Below are 13940 nucleotides of genomic sequence, written 5' to 3'. Positions count from 1 at the left end.
GTTACCGCTTCAGGCAATTGACCAAAAATTTATTTACTTTCCAGTAAGATAGTGTTAGTTTAAATTAATAAATTATATATTACAATTTTAATTGGCTTAAAAGATGAACAAATAAAAAAATTACATTTCTATTTTTGGTTACTGTTTCAAGTAAAACAAATGGACATCAAACTCTTTGAGAAGATGGATCCTGGTTCCAAACCTGTTCAACTCCACCAAACAAGTAATCTGATAAATTCTCAAAACCTGATGAGTCTTTTGTGCTGCATGAGCTTGTTGTCTCTGATGAGCTGAACATTGATGATAAGCTTCCACTGGACAAATCTACTCGTGGCAACATACTGCTACTACTGTCTCTCTCTTGCTTCTTCTTGCTATTGTTGTCGTATCTCGACGGGATTGCAGACAAGTTTCTTCTTTCCTTTGATTTCCGACCACCACCGTTCTTGCTCACCGGTCTTGGAGAATCTCTGTCAAAGACAAAGATTTCTCAGATATTACAAACACATCAAACATTGGGGTTTGATAATGTTCACACAACTTACCTTGCATAGAGAAGCATGTATGCTCCCTCTAGTAACACAGTCTGTAATGGAACCGGGAAAACCTGCAATAAGGAATGAAACATCAAGAATCAAGAAAAAAAAATATATATAGTGGTATAATAACAATGTTAGTGAAACCTACATTGCTGTCATCAATCTTGAACCAGTCTCCATGAAGGTTTTTGATGTAGCAAACATAATGACCTGAATATGAAGTGGCATCTAAATGAACCACCACTGCATAGAGACTATACACTGGATGATGATCCCCATGATTTGGGTTACTCATGTATGGGCTAATATCGAGAAGCTCAGGAAAATGAATGGGTTTACTCAGCTTCCCAAAGTTATCAGACTGCATGAATACAAACAAATCATTATCTCCTGAATAAACTCTACAAATAATAGACACTCAGAAGAGGATCAAGACTCTCTCACCTCAAAACGTTTCAACACCACAGTAAGAATATTGGGTCCTTCAAGTATCATTAACTTCTTTTTGGCTTTCTGGTAAGATTTACATCTGTGGTAAGACAAAAATGATAAGCTTGGAGTTATTAGTTTATTTTGGTTTCAAAAAAGACATGTTCAAGTTATACCTGTCACACAAGTATCGGTTCTCTCCATCTAGGACTTCATAGGCTGTAAACTGAGCAAGTGCTTCTTCTAGGCTTCCTATGTCTCCACCAATCTCAACAGTCAGATCCATCATCAGCTCCGTTCTCTCAGATTTGTGCAGGCATTTCATGCATTTAATCTGTGTTTTTATATTATATAATTCACCAATAAAATCTCAATAACAAGGATTACTTTGTACTAAAAGCCAAGGATTCAGATGGTAATCATATAAACCTTGGAGTGAAGGTAACCACCAAACGTAAGGCCTACTAAAGTAGTTTCTTCTGCAAACGGACCAGCTGCATCAGCCTCTTTGAGAAAAACAGATTGCATTGTATCAACAGCACACCTGACATTCTTATGAAACAACAATGTTATTCACCTTACTGAATAAAGAAAAAAACGGCAAAAGCTACTAAAAGCATAACCACCTTAAAAATTCGTGAGCGTCTTCTTGCTTTCCAGGGCCAAGATGCTTCCCAATCTTTTGTAATCTTGATAAGATTTTGATAGGTGACAGAGGAGATTCTCCTCCCCTTGACTTCAAAATTAAGAACTCAAACTCACAAACAAAACACCAACTCTTCTTTCGACCTGTAAAAAATCCAACTACCAAGATAAGATTTCCACATACAGTTAAGAGTGGTTAAAAATGGTTTTGGTTGTGCAAACTTACACGCTTTAGAATGTATTCCCCTAATTAGATAAGAAATAAGTGGCCGAGTGAAGGCCAAGCACTGGAGAACAACATTTGCATAACAACTACAAAAGTGTAATCATATAAGTGATAAGCAACAACACTATCAGTCCATACATTAGCAATGTCAAATCAAGAAGACGTTAAAGATGGATAACTATGTACCTGTTCCCCAAGTTGACAAGGCCAAATGGCTGTAACTCTATTCTATCACGGTAAAGTTTGACAAACATCTCATAAGAGAAGCTCATCTGCACACACAAACACAAAAAAAATTAGTAACATCAATATGGAAAAAATGGCAGTAGATAGATAATATTTTCTGGTAAACCTAACCTCATTGACAGAAGTGGAAGGTTGAGATAGTTTTGATGACTTTGGGGGTCTAAAATGCTGAACAACTTTTTGCATCGATGTTTTCAAGACACTACTACTTGAAGAAGCTTGTGATACTTTTGGTTTACTAATAGCTTTTGAAGGTAAAGGAATAGTTGAAAACGACAGCGCAGCAGAAGGAGCACTACTAGATGGTTCAGATGTCGTTTTCCCATGTCCAAGTGCAATCTTTTCTCCTTCATGTTTCACTGACAAAAGATGATTCGAAGCTGACACTTGAACAGTATCCTCAGCTGACCTACGTGAACTTTGCGGCTTTGCATCAGTAAATAGAACACTCTTCCCTTTGGAATGCTTTCTAGATGATTCAACCTTCTCTGTGCGATTATGTGACTTCTTCCTGCTTATTGGCTTCGTCTCATAGAAATTATCTTTTTCATTTAAAGAAGTAGTGAAGTCCACAGCTTCAGACTTGGGTTGTAACTTTTGAACACTAGGCCTACTTGTAGAGATGTCACAGGCAAGATCAACTGACACGCCATCATTATTAACCCTGTCGTTTGTCTCCGGACCATGTAACCCATCTGCTGATGATTCAAACCCACTGCCACGAGATGGCAACTCAATATTTGTTTCTTCCCCATCTGCATAGTGCTCCAAGTCATTTAAAACCACACACACAACAAATAGAAACAGAATTTTGCTAAAGCTTGAGTCTTTTTTTTTAAAATTACCATCAGACTGATCCACTTCTCTGTCGTAATCATGAAGAGGAGGCGGTCGACACTCTTCCTTGTGACCTCGTCGCCAATGAAGAATCTGACACTTGCTAGAACTACAAGATACTCAAACGTGTAAAAGAATGATCTTTCACTGTGTAAAAAAAATTATACTTTGAGAGGCGAACGAACCAGTAGCGAACAGATTTGCATTGAGCGCAGCGAGTAGTGGTTGGGTAGTGACAAACAGCGCAACTATAAACATCTGGAGGAACAGAAGAGGAGCCGTAGTAGTCCACAGTGGCACGAGCCTCCTCCTCCTCCTTTTTCTCTGCTGCCAGATAAGATTCCTCGGTGGCTAAAGAGATAAGCCGGAGAACCTCCTCCCGCTTCACGGCGGCGGATCTCCATTGGCGGCGGATTAGGAGAAAAGCCAGCATCAGGAATCCAATTAAGAGAAAAGGAGACATCTTTCTTTTCTTTATTTTCAAGAATCAATCTCTGATAGAGAGAAGAAGCCCTCAGAGGGTGGTGGTGATCAGCATTGCTTAAAATGAGATTTTGACGAATGCAGAGGAGGCGGGTGTAGACGGCGACGGTGGTGATGGGAGTAAGAGGGTAAATGGAATCTAAGACGGCGGTGGCGACGGAGTGTAAAGGATTTGGGCATCTGGAGAGATTAAAAAGCTAGAGAGAGAGAGAGAGAGAAGAAAAGATGAAATGAGAAATGGTCTATTTGTATGTAGAGAGAGAGAGAGAGAGAGAGAAAGTGAAGAAGGAGGGAATCAACGTGCACTTGTTTTTTGTCGTTTTACGGTTTCTACTTTCTTTTCTTTTTTTGTTTTGGTCCCTTTCCGACCAAACCGATGTCTGATTTATTCTGTTTTGACTCATGTATATTATTTTAATTAACAAGGAGATAAACAACAAGTCGCTTTGGCCGAGTGGTTAAGGCGTGTGCCTGCTAAGTACATGGTGTTTCCCCGCGAGAGTTCGAATCTCTCAGGCGACGTCTATTTTTTAATAATTGCCTTTGACCGTAGTTGACAACAACTCAACAACATGCGTGACTGCACTACCAAACACTTTCTACTCGTCTCAGCTCTCTGATTAAACTTTGCTCGTTTCTACTACTGTAATTGCGACCTCTATTTTTTTTTGTTAACTACATTTGCTTTGGTTCAATGTTTTTGTCCAAAATCTCAACATACTAATGAACCAGAGACAAGACTTTGCAGTGAAACAAAAACCGTCAGAACCAGATTCTTCACCGGTTCACATCACTAGTAGCTGTAGCCTCCTTCTCTGTAGTCTTTAGAATCTTTACATAGCATAGACCTGAGCTCCATCATTGATCTCGGCGGCTCCAAGTGCTCAGGCTTGAGAGCGTTCCCTAACAGGCTTTGCATTTGTGTCGCAAAGATTTCATCCAAAACCTGAACTCATCGGAGCATAAGATAAGACAAGAGAGACAAACAAAAGGAACATTTTGTTTACGAGAGTTTAAACCAAAACTTACAGAAACTGCGATTCTCGGGCCTTTGTGCCAAGTCACGTTATCTTTCCTATCTTCCAAAAGACGAAGCACATCCTGAAAGAGAAAGAGAACCATTAAGTTAAATGATGAAGAAAATGCTGCTAACGTAGTCTGATTTAATGATGTCTCGAACCTGTCCCAGTCGGTCCCAGATTCCTCTGCAGACCGATACAAACACATCCGGTAAGAAAACACTGTGTAGGTGATCGATGGTTTTGTCTAGCACATCTTTCAATGCCATCATTCGGTTTCTAACATCTGGTTCTGCTGTGGTTTCCCTTAAGTCGTGGATGATGCTCTTTAGCTTCATGTGATTTTGTATTCTCGTCTGTTAACACAAATTAAAACATCAACAAGGTTTTCAACAAAAGGTGGCGAGAACAAAATCAAGTTTTAGAGAACAACATACATTCTCAGCGAGTTTCTCCACGAGTGCTTGCATATAACTTCTGAACTTGGCTCTTAACAACACTGTAACTTCACTCAACCGCTCTCCCAAGATTCTGTTTTCTCCGTCGGGGATGTATGAGTTCCAAGATTTAAACCGGTTCTCTATACTCGGCCGTAAAATGTCAAGTACTCTTTTCATCGAGTTCAAAAGAACTCCAAGCTGAAATTTCACCAAAAATTGCGTTATTGTCTTCTACTCTTACACATCCAAGATAATAAACAATGAGTCACATACCTCTTTTGGCACAGCGTAAGGGTTAGGTGCGCCTTTAGTGAACTTCTTGACGATTTTCAGCCCAAAGATCTTACTTTCCTTCAACGGAGATATAATCTCAGCAAACTGTTTCTCCATCCCTTCCACTATTGCCTTCTCTGCATCTGCTACAACCTTTATTGTAAGGAGCAACAGCAACACATTAGAAGAAGGAGAAGATAATAAATCTCAAAAGCTTATACTGATTCATGCGATGTGAGGCCATTGTTACTGGAGTCTAAAGAATGAAGATGAAGTTTTTGTTGTTTCACTTACTTTCTCCAAGGATATTGCATATTCTGGCCAACGCCTAATGATAATATCATATTCGTCAAGTGTCCCATTGAGTCTCTGATACATCTCATCCACAAAAGGAGAAGTCAATCCCGAGATCTCACCACATGGTTTTACCTGAAAAAAAAAAGAAGAATGTAATTCAAATTGCGTTAGAATAAGGGCCTTAGCACGTTCTGCAGTAGACAATTAATTAGTACCGTCTCTAGCTTGCAGAGTTCGTATAGAACGCGTCTTTTCTCTTCAATCCAGTTTGTGATATACGAATAAAATAGCTCTTTGGCGTTCACACCACCTTTAATAGGACTGCAACATGGCAACAGAATATGTAAGTGCCTATCGGTAACATGAAAGTGTGAAAAGGAGATAGTAAGATAGAATTGTAGATATTAGTCAATTTACTTTATGTTCCAGCTAGTAATATCTCTCTGAAAGTCAGCAGTTGTGATAACAAGGTCAACAACAGGAGGTGATGGTCCAGGAGGAGGACATACGAGAAGAAACTCCCGGAGCCTATTGCAAAGATCCACACTATATATTGACGCGGAAAGATTTGGAAGGTCTATATAGCTGCTTGAGAGTTGACAGAAAGAATCATTAGAGACTAAGAGGCAAACAATATAAATGTATATCTAAGTTAACATATATGTTGCACATTTTTGACTTGAAAGTCTGAAAACAAACCTTGGGAGCACATTGCAGTTATGGATCGCAATGTCAGTGGATATTTCGTTCTTAAAGCTCAATATTAGAGACTTCATCTTTTGATAAGAAGCTGTAAGTGCCATCGGATCAACTGGTGCAGCACCTTCACTACGGTTGTTAAGTAAATCGTTTGTTTCCAATAAATGTCTTATTGACCTCTTCTTTGAAGCAGCCTGAATGGTTTTCAATAGATCAACATACGAATGAGAAAATAAGTTTAAGAAACGGATAAAGAGTTTGATTGATACCTGAAAGTATCTGCAAAGTTTCAGCTGTGCCTCAGGGGTTAATACATCGTTGAGAAGAGCATAAAGCTTGACAGATGATTCTATTGCCGGTGCTGGAGTCCCCGTAGCAGACTCAAATACATCTTTCATCCCGGAGAAAGACAGCTCGTCAAGTGATTTATAATTCTCAAATGCTGAAGCAAGGATCTGCTGAATTTGTTCGTCAATTTCCCCCAGTAATCGGTTCTGTCAACAAGGCACCAAAGGTTGAAGTAAGCAAGCTACTTGAAAAAAAAAAAAAAAAAAAAAAAAAAGATAAGCAACTAGAAGATCCAAGAGAACCCACCTCTTGATGACTCAATACAGACTTGTGGTTGCTTTTCATTATTATAGGGAGTAGAAAATCATAAATCAGATCAAGACAGTCCTTGGTAGGCGAAGCAACATCCATGACATAAGAAAGATATCTGCAAATTTTCACAAGACTGCTTAATTGCTGCAAAGATAATTTTAAGACAACTAAAAAACCATTATTTGTCATTCGATTCTTACCTTAATCTTGCGTACGCATCTGAAATCCCATAATATGATGCGAATCGAGTTATCATCCAGAGCCATGGGCCCTTGAACACTAAATTTCTTCGCTGAAATTGTTCTGCTTTCATAGCCACCTCTAGGATAATATCATAAGCTGACGTTTCTGCCACCAATCCACACTTGGTTTTCTCATCTAGACTGCTTGAATAGCTTAAATGAAGTTGTATTCTCCCAATATGTTCATGCTCTGGTTCGTGATATATTGGCCACCATCGAACCTTCTCATTCTGGTTCAGCCAAAAAAAAGACAAAAACTTAAGATCCTCAGCTTCATTATCTAATAGACTCGGGGATCTGAAAACATAAAGCTGAGAAAGATAGCGAGAGAGAATCTTACCGGATCATCAACAATAGCTGCTAGCTGAACTACAACACGACCAAGAAGTTGCCCCTTCGAATCTCGAACTTCACTAATCAAATCATCTCCAAGACTGTCTGGCAAGCTACAAGAGAAATGTATATTAAGATTCACCTATGAAGAAGGTCTTTAATGATCACGAGAACAAACAAGGGCACCTACAAAATAAACGCCTCGCTGGATCCAGGCTGCGTCTTAATTTGATCCTCTTCAGCGGAGCTCTTCAACCTCAATGAACATGAATATGTTTCTGGAAACAAAAAAAAAAAAGAAAAAATCAGATCCCAATGATCCAACATAAGACAGTAAGTAATGTCCAAAACACAATGCAAATAAATACCTTGTACTGTTTCATAAGTTTGTGATCCAGTGTGAGATGCAACCACTTCGTTTTTAACAGCTTTTGAGACCTGTTTAAGGTAGCGGGCAGCTGCTTGCACGTAAGCCAGACTTTGACGTGAAAAGGAACCATTAAGAGGAACACGAGGAGTGACGTGAACTTTCTTCGCTGCTTTCCATCCAGAAGATAAAGTCAAATTCAGCTCCGCGATATTGCGACGGACAACTACGAGCTTTTCCTTGGGGACCGTCAGTGATGCAATGTTACAGCCAGGCGGTGGATCTAATCCCATTTTAATTTTACGAACTGTACAAAATCAATACTGTGATATAAGAACAAACGCTGCAGACGATACAAAAGGTCAAATGCAATGTGAGGAGAGTATATATACCTTGGACTCTAATTTTTCCAATAGTTTTCTTATTTTTCGGAGCAGATGGCTCGGTAACCAACTCGCAAGGTCCCTTTCCAAGTAACTCTTCTTCAGATTGAAGGAAGAATTTCTCCAAACTAAATGCCTTTCGCATTGTCTTGCATTCGTTATTCAGGAAGTAAGAAGCTTCGTGGACTCTATCCACTGACTGTGAATGGAGACATAGCCGCATACATGCTTCATATGCAATCATCGCAGACCATGGACCTTGCTCACTGCATTCAAACAGAGGAGAAATTAATTATCGAGAAACAAACTATAAGAGAGCAATGCAAGTCAAGTAAGTCAACCTTGCGTGGAAGGTTGGGAAACGAGGAAGCAATGAAGTCGTTGAAGTGATGGTGCCGTTCTGAGTCCTTCCTGTAGTTCCAGCCTCAACATTTCTCCTTGTTTCACATTCGTTATGCGAAGACATATTATTGTTCCTCTCATTACGCCCAAGTCCACCATTATGAGCTGCCGCCACGTGAGGGAAGCGAACGTGAGTTTTATAATCTTGAGGCGAGTGGTGTCTCTCGAAGGTCTCTTCATCTGAATCAGAAGCAATGTCCATGTCTGAACTCGAGCCACCGTTTTTATGATTACCTCTCGCAGCAGCAGCAGCAGGTTTAGTGGCCGAAGGAACGGGAGGAGCAGTCCTGAGTCCAAAACCATGAGAAGCTTTCACACCGTTGGAAACAGACTTAGCATCCAATTTACGGTTACCAATCGTCCAACGTGAACCAACATGATCCTGTTAACATGTTAAAACGAACAAAAAAATAAGAGTAAATAAATAAACAAGCACTAGAGATTGGAGAGAGAAGCATACCTCTCCTAAGCTTCTTAAGCCTGCTTCCCTGAACATTGCTCCTTATCTTTGACCTAGATTCCACAGAGATTAAAACGATCAAATTCGGATTCACATTCCTAAGCACATAGCAGCAACTGAAACGAATCGAAGGATATAAAAGCAAAATTCAAGTGAAACGAGCAAAGGCAATGTAGATAAAGAAAGAAAGATGAGAACCACTTTTTTTTAATCTCTCCTGCACGAAATTCACATGAAAGAGAGGCGAAATCGTGAACGGAAACTCGCGAATCAATCTACTCATCTAACACGAAATCAATCAAATGCATTTAGCTTACCAGTTACCACTAATCCGAAGAAGAATCTCTGGAGATTTTCTCAGTGAGAGAGAGAATAGCAAGTGTGAAACCGATGCTTCCCCCAGTAAATTGAAAAAAAAAATCCTTCAAACTGATAATAGTGAAGCAAAACTTCCGTGAGTGACAGTCATTGAGTCTCCGTCGAATTCACTAAGAATAAGAAAGACGAAAGCGATGGATTAGAAAGAACAGGAAGATCGGCGAAGATCGTATATTCTTTATTTATTTATTTTTATCAGTGTGTTGTGTTTTAGTAAAACTTGCGCCATCAAGGAAAATAAAATATACACATGCATTATTACGGTGAAAAGGATTTGATGAGAGCGGCGTTGGATGGAGACGTTAATTAACGGTGATGGAGAGACTTTATGACGAATGCGTCAACCCCACGTGGCATGTGGAGACACGCCCTTTTTTCTCATATAACGGCAACGTTACGCTCGCCTCTATCCAGGCCTGTATTACCTGTTACTTTTTTTTTTTTTTTTTGTGAATCGTATTACCTGTTACTTTTTTTTTGTCAAGTATTACCTGTTACTAATCTACTTATTTTCAACTCTCTTTTTTTTTTCTTTTTTGCTAAATTACTTATTTTCAACTCCCCCTTTTAAACTTTAGTATTATTTGCAGTTTACGAGTCTTTCTTATTTTTCAACATTTTACGAGTATTTAGCATTAGCAGTTTTTAATATCTAAATTATTACGTATCAATAGGTGTTCCCAGCTTTTATTATTTAAACAATTTTCTATACAACTTGCTATTATTAAAAGGATGAGTAATCAATTTCTTTAGATTTCGTTCTAATGATGTGGTCGCATTTTATCGACCAACTTCTTCTTTTTTTCCTGCCAAACCGGTGTCTTGCGGGATCTCTCAATTATCCCATTTTGACTATGCATCAATTTCATCAATTCCTCATACAACGAATTTGATCCGGTGCTTAATGTTTATTATATTGGAAAATGTAAACTAATTAATTTCATTTATTAGCACTTAATACACAGTTCGCATTTTAATCTGATGTTTTTTTTTACTGCCTACACATTTTTTTAATCTAAGAACGAATAATAGTATTCGTTAAGCAAAAAGAATAGTAGTATCATATATTATATCATGCGAAAGAAGAGTTTAGACAACTTGTTCTTGTCTTCATATGTCTTTTTCTCCGACCGCGTTAGTTGTGTCCAGGTCACGCCGAAAACGCATATGCTTAGCCAGCAAGTTATAGCTTAATGGGCTTCAGGAAACCCATTTACTCAAAAAGCCCATATTCTAACTTTGACTTTAAACAGTGTCAACTGGGCTGGAAGCTAAGCCATCTTCCCATACGCCTCACATAATCCACGTGATCTCACGCTCTTAAAGTTTATTCAACCAACGTCGTCGTTTCACTCGAGAGTTTCATTCACGCGCGAGTGGAGAGAACTCCCTTTACAGCTCATGATGACTCGGCGTTGAGCCTTTATTTCTTCTCCTTATTTTCTTATTTTCTTCCAGAAATTTCTTTTGATTTTCAAACTCCAAAAAAAAAAAGAGAAAAAGAAAAAGGAGAAGAAAATCGGGATCTCTCTAATGGCGGCGACGTTGAGCAGAGACCAATACGTGTACATGGCGAAGCTGGCCGAGCAAGCGGAGCGATACGAGGAGATGGTCCAGTTCATGGAGAGCCTGGTAAGCTCCGCCACGCCGGCGGGGGAGCTGACGGTGGAGGAGAGGAACCTCCTCTCGGTGGCGTACAAGAACGTGATCGGATCTCTACGAGCGGCGTGGAGGATCGTGTCATCGATCGAGCAGAAGGAAGAGAGCAGGAAGAACGAGGAGCACGTGTCGCTCGTGAAGGATTACAGATCCAAGGTGGAGGGGGAGCTCTCGACGATCTGCTCGGGGATCCTCAAGCTGCTCGATACGCATCTGATCCCTTCGGCTACGGCTAGCGAGTCGAAGGTGTTTTACCTGAAGATGAAGGGGGATTACCATCGGTACATGGCCGAGTTCAAATCTGGAGATGAGAGGAAGACTGCTGCCGAAGATACCATGATCGCCTACAAGGCTGCTCAGGTTTGGGCTATTAGCTTAGACTATGTGATTAGTTCCTTAATTGGTTTCAAATTGAGCTAATTTTAAAGTAGTCAACTTTTGCTTCTCTATTTCTTGGTTTTTTTTAATTGTTTGTTGATTTTTGTTATTTTTTTAATGGAAACGAACTGATCATATGAATGTTGTCTCTTGAAGGACGTTGCGGTTGCTGATCTAGCGCCTACGCATCCGATCAGGCTGGGTCTGGCTCTCAATTTCTCGGTGTTTTACTACGAGATTCTCAACTCTTCTGAGAAAGCTTGTAGCATGGCCAAACAGGTACCTCTTTCTTCCTTAAGCTGCATGTTTGTTTCAACTAGAAGAATTCGAAGCTAATCTGTTCTGAGACTAACATAATTCGTTGTTTTTTTTTTTGCTTTGATGATGTTTTGAGTGACTTAGTGGACTACTTGTGTCCCAATCTTTCATTCATTGTGTTGGATTGATGTTAATGAATTTTTGAAAAATTACTACAAGTAGAGAAGTTGTTCAATGAAAAGTAGCTCTTTCTTCTTTCCGAACGGACCCACTTCTTTTCATACCAGAGATTTTTAAAAGTCATCTTCTTTATTACTTTTTTGACCTGCGACTCACGTTAACCTAATTATTCCTTTTGTCAGTAGAATCTATTAGAATGACAGACTTAGGGTGGGATTAGGTAGTGCAAGAGGTTAGTGGTGCATATTGAATCTGGAACAATTGCATCACATATACAAGAGTTAGTATGACTTGCGAGGTATCTGATCATTGCATTTTTAATTTCTGTTTTACCTGCAGGCTTTCGAGGAAGCCATTGCTGAGCTGGACACGTTGGGAGAGGAGTCGTACAAGGACAGTACTCTCATCATGCAGTTGCTAAGGGACAACCTAACCCTCTGGACCTCCGACATGCAGGTTTGCTCTCTCTCTCTCATATTCAATCACCTCATCTGCATACGTTTTTAAGTGTTGTGATCATAGATACTCTTATAACTTTGTAACACTATTTGGATTATGACATCAAAACTCAATGATTGATTGCTTTATTCAGGAGCAGATGGATGAGGCCTGAAGATCTTGTTTGTGGAAGAACAGACGGTTATGTAATTTCCCCGCAACCATGACCGAAAATCTAGTTCAAACTCAAGAACCCCCTTTGCTGTAAAACTTGTCGAAAAAATGGTCTGTTTATGACGGTTATGTGCACAGCTTTGGTGTTATCTGCTTCTCTGTTCCAACTCTGTTTTTCTTTTTTAATTTATCATCATCTTTTCCTTTTTCTATTAAAAGTTTATATTACTGCAACCTATTCAGTGTCCCAAATCTTAGCTGAGAGCCTTGGACTGAAATTCTCCCCTCTTTTATGGCTCTCTATGCTGTGTTGAAACGCTGCATGTAGCCATGTAGGACTTGGTAAAAACAGGATTTCACTTGGGAGTGTTTACAGTTTGGTTTTCTATTCATTGATTTATTGGTTTTATACAATTAAAATCAATCAAAATCATCTTGCTCAATCCTACAAACAGATTTTGGTTTGGTTTTAGTCGATGATTCCCGGTTAGCTCCGGTTTGGTTTCTTTGTTGCACGTCAAAGCTTCTTCCTTCTTAGCTAGAGTGTATGAGTTCTTCTCCGACTCCAACCTTTTACGTTAAAATTTACTATTAGGATAAAGCCGTTTTAAATCTCGGATTGGGGCCATCATGCCATGTGATTAGGGTAAAGTTGAGTCAACCTGACCATAGGCGTGCTTAAACATAAAAATATATATTCACCATAAAGAAAGTTATACAGAGTCAGGATCCAAAAATTCGATTCTCACAGAACACACAAAGATAAGCTAAACATCAAAGGTGTACATGGACCACTTTTGTCTGGCATTTGCATGCATGAGAAGAAGAAGAAAATCATAAAGGGCGAGTCTTTTTGCTCTAATTCAAAAAACTACTTCTTTACTTAAACCTTTGTTTCTTCTTACCAATCTTTTCAGAAAAGATAAAGATTGTAAAAAACACAAACGCTTGTTTAGCTCGCACGTGATTCCAGTTCACGTTGTTACTACTACCATCAAAAGAAAGAAACACTTGGTAAAACGATAATTAATTTATTTTTATTCTTTTGAAATACTAATGTAGGATCTCCGGAAGCCATATAGAGGCCCTAGGTCTGGGTCCGAAATTTTGACCACCACTTGGGGACAAGTAATTATATGATATATAAAACAAAGACCCTATAGTTAATCTTATGTGTTGGGTAAAACAGAAGACAGCATCTTTGGGTAAAATAAAACCATACTAAAGAAAGACCATATTGTGTAAAAACAAAGGTCATTCCAAGTTAGTATATAAAATTGTTCTTATACATGTCTACTAATTCCATTAAAATGTATATGCACTGATGTAGTAATTGACACTATCATCAAATCCATCAAAAATGCATATGCAGTGATGTAGTAATTGGTACTATTAAAACAGAAAGTGAGACTAGTCAAAACAGTAGTCAAAGATCAATAAGAGCAAATGTTTCAAGCATAATTATTGATAAATTTATAATTTAAAATTTAAATACTTTATTAGATTTGATTGAATTTAGAAGATCTCATTGTTCGACGAATGTTTTTACCAAAAA

At 38.9% G+C, this 13940-nt stretch overlaps 3 protein-coding genes and 1 non-coding gene across 5 annotated transcripts; 2 read left to right on the top strand and 2 right to left on the bottom strand.

The window, feature by feature from the left end:
* Positions 1-17: 17 nt before the first annotated feature.
* On the bottom strand, positions 18-3653 carry LOC106347976 (ubiquitin carboxyl-terminal hydrolase 17). The gene is made up of 12 exons (XM_013787611.3): positions 3108-3653; positions 2931-3031; positions 2197-2840; positions 2026-2111; positions 1840-1925; positions 1595-1757; positions 1398-1512; positions 1145-1302; positions 984-1068; positions 688-900; positions 546-607; positions 18-470 (listed from the first exon to the last, which is right to left on the bottom strand). The coding sequence occupies exons 1-12, from the start codon at positions 3383-3385 to the stop codon at positions 167-169; spliced, it is 2295 nt and encodes a 764-aa protein (XP_013643065.2). The 5' UTR covers positions 3386-3653; the 3' UTR covers positions 18-166.
* A 192-nt stretch (positions 3654-3845) lies between these two features.
* Positions 3846-3927, top strand: TRNAS-GCU. Its single transcript has one exon. It is a non-coding gene; the product is annotated as a tRNA-Ser (tRNA).
* Positions 3928-4046: 119 nt separating this feature from the next.
* LOC125574979 lies at positions 4047-9519 on the bottom strand. Its single transcript, XM_048734978.1, has 19 exons — positions 9238-9519; positions 8921-8973; positions 8400-8842; positions 8068-8324; positions 7677-7982; positions 7499-7586; positions 7316-7421; positions 6934-7205; positions 6728-6848; positions 6403-6627; positions 6134-6327; positions 5852-6019; positions 5650-5755; positions 5432-5566; positions 5138-5290; positions 4862-5062; positions 4586-4780; positions 4435-4506; positions 4047-4351 (listed from the first exon to the last, which is right to left on the bottom strand). The coding sequence occupies exons 2-19, from the start codon at positions 8954-8956 to the stop codon at positions 4199-4201; spliced, it is 3231 nt and encodes a 1076-aa protein (XP_048590935.1). The 5' UTR covers positions 8957-8973; positions 9238-9519; the 3' UTR covers positions 4047-4198.
* A 1209-nt stretch (positions 9520-10728) lies between these two features.
* On the top strand, positions 10729-12595 carry LOC106418429 (14-3-3-like protein GF14 kappa). 2 transcript variants are annotated; one of them, XM_013859142.3, is made up of 4 exons: positions 10729-11317; positions 11492-11614; positions 12113-12229; positions 12366-12595. In XM_013859142.3, the coding sequence occupies exons 1-4, from the start codon at positions 10832-10834 to the stop codon at positions 12384-12386; spliced, it is 747 nt and encodes a 248-aa protein (XP_013714596.1). In that variant the 5' UTR covers positions 10729-10831; the 3' UTR covers positions 12387-12595. The 2 variants fall into 2 exon arrangements, with proteins under 2 accessions (XP_013714596.1, XP_013714597.1); XM_013859143.3 differs by having other exon boundaries at positions 10751-11317; positions 12372-12595.
* The last annotated feature ends 1345 nt before the right edge of the window (positions 12596-13940 follow it).

Source organism: Brassica napus, chromosome A6 (genome assembly GCF_020379485.1).
Source record: "Brassica napus cultivar Da-Ae chromosome A6, Da-Ae, whole genome shotgun sequence".
Lineage (NCBI taxonomy): Eukaryota > Viridiplantae > Streptophyta > Magnoliopsida > Brassicales > Brassicaceae > Brassica > Brassica napus.
The sequence above is the reverse complement of the archived record's forward strand: the minus strand, read 5'-3'. Positions and strand labels throughout refer to the sequence as shown.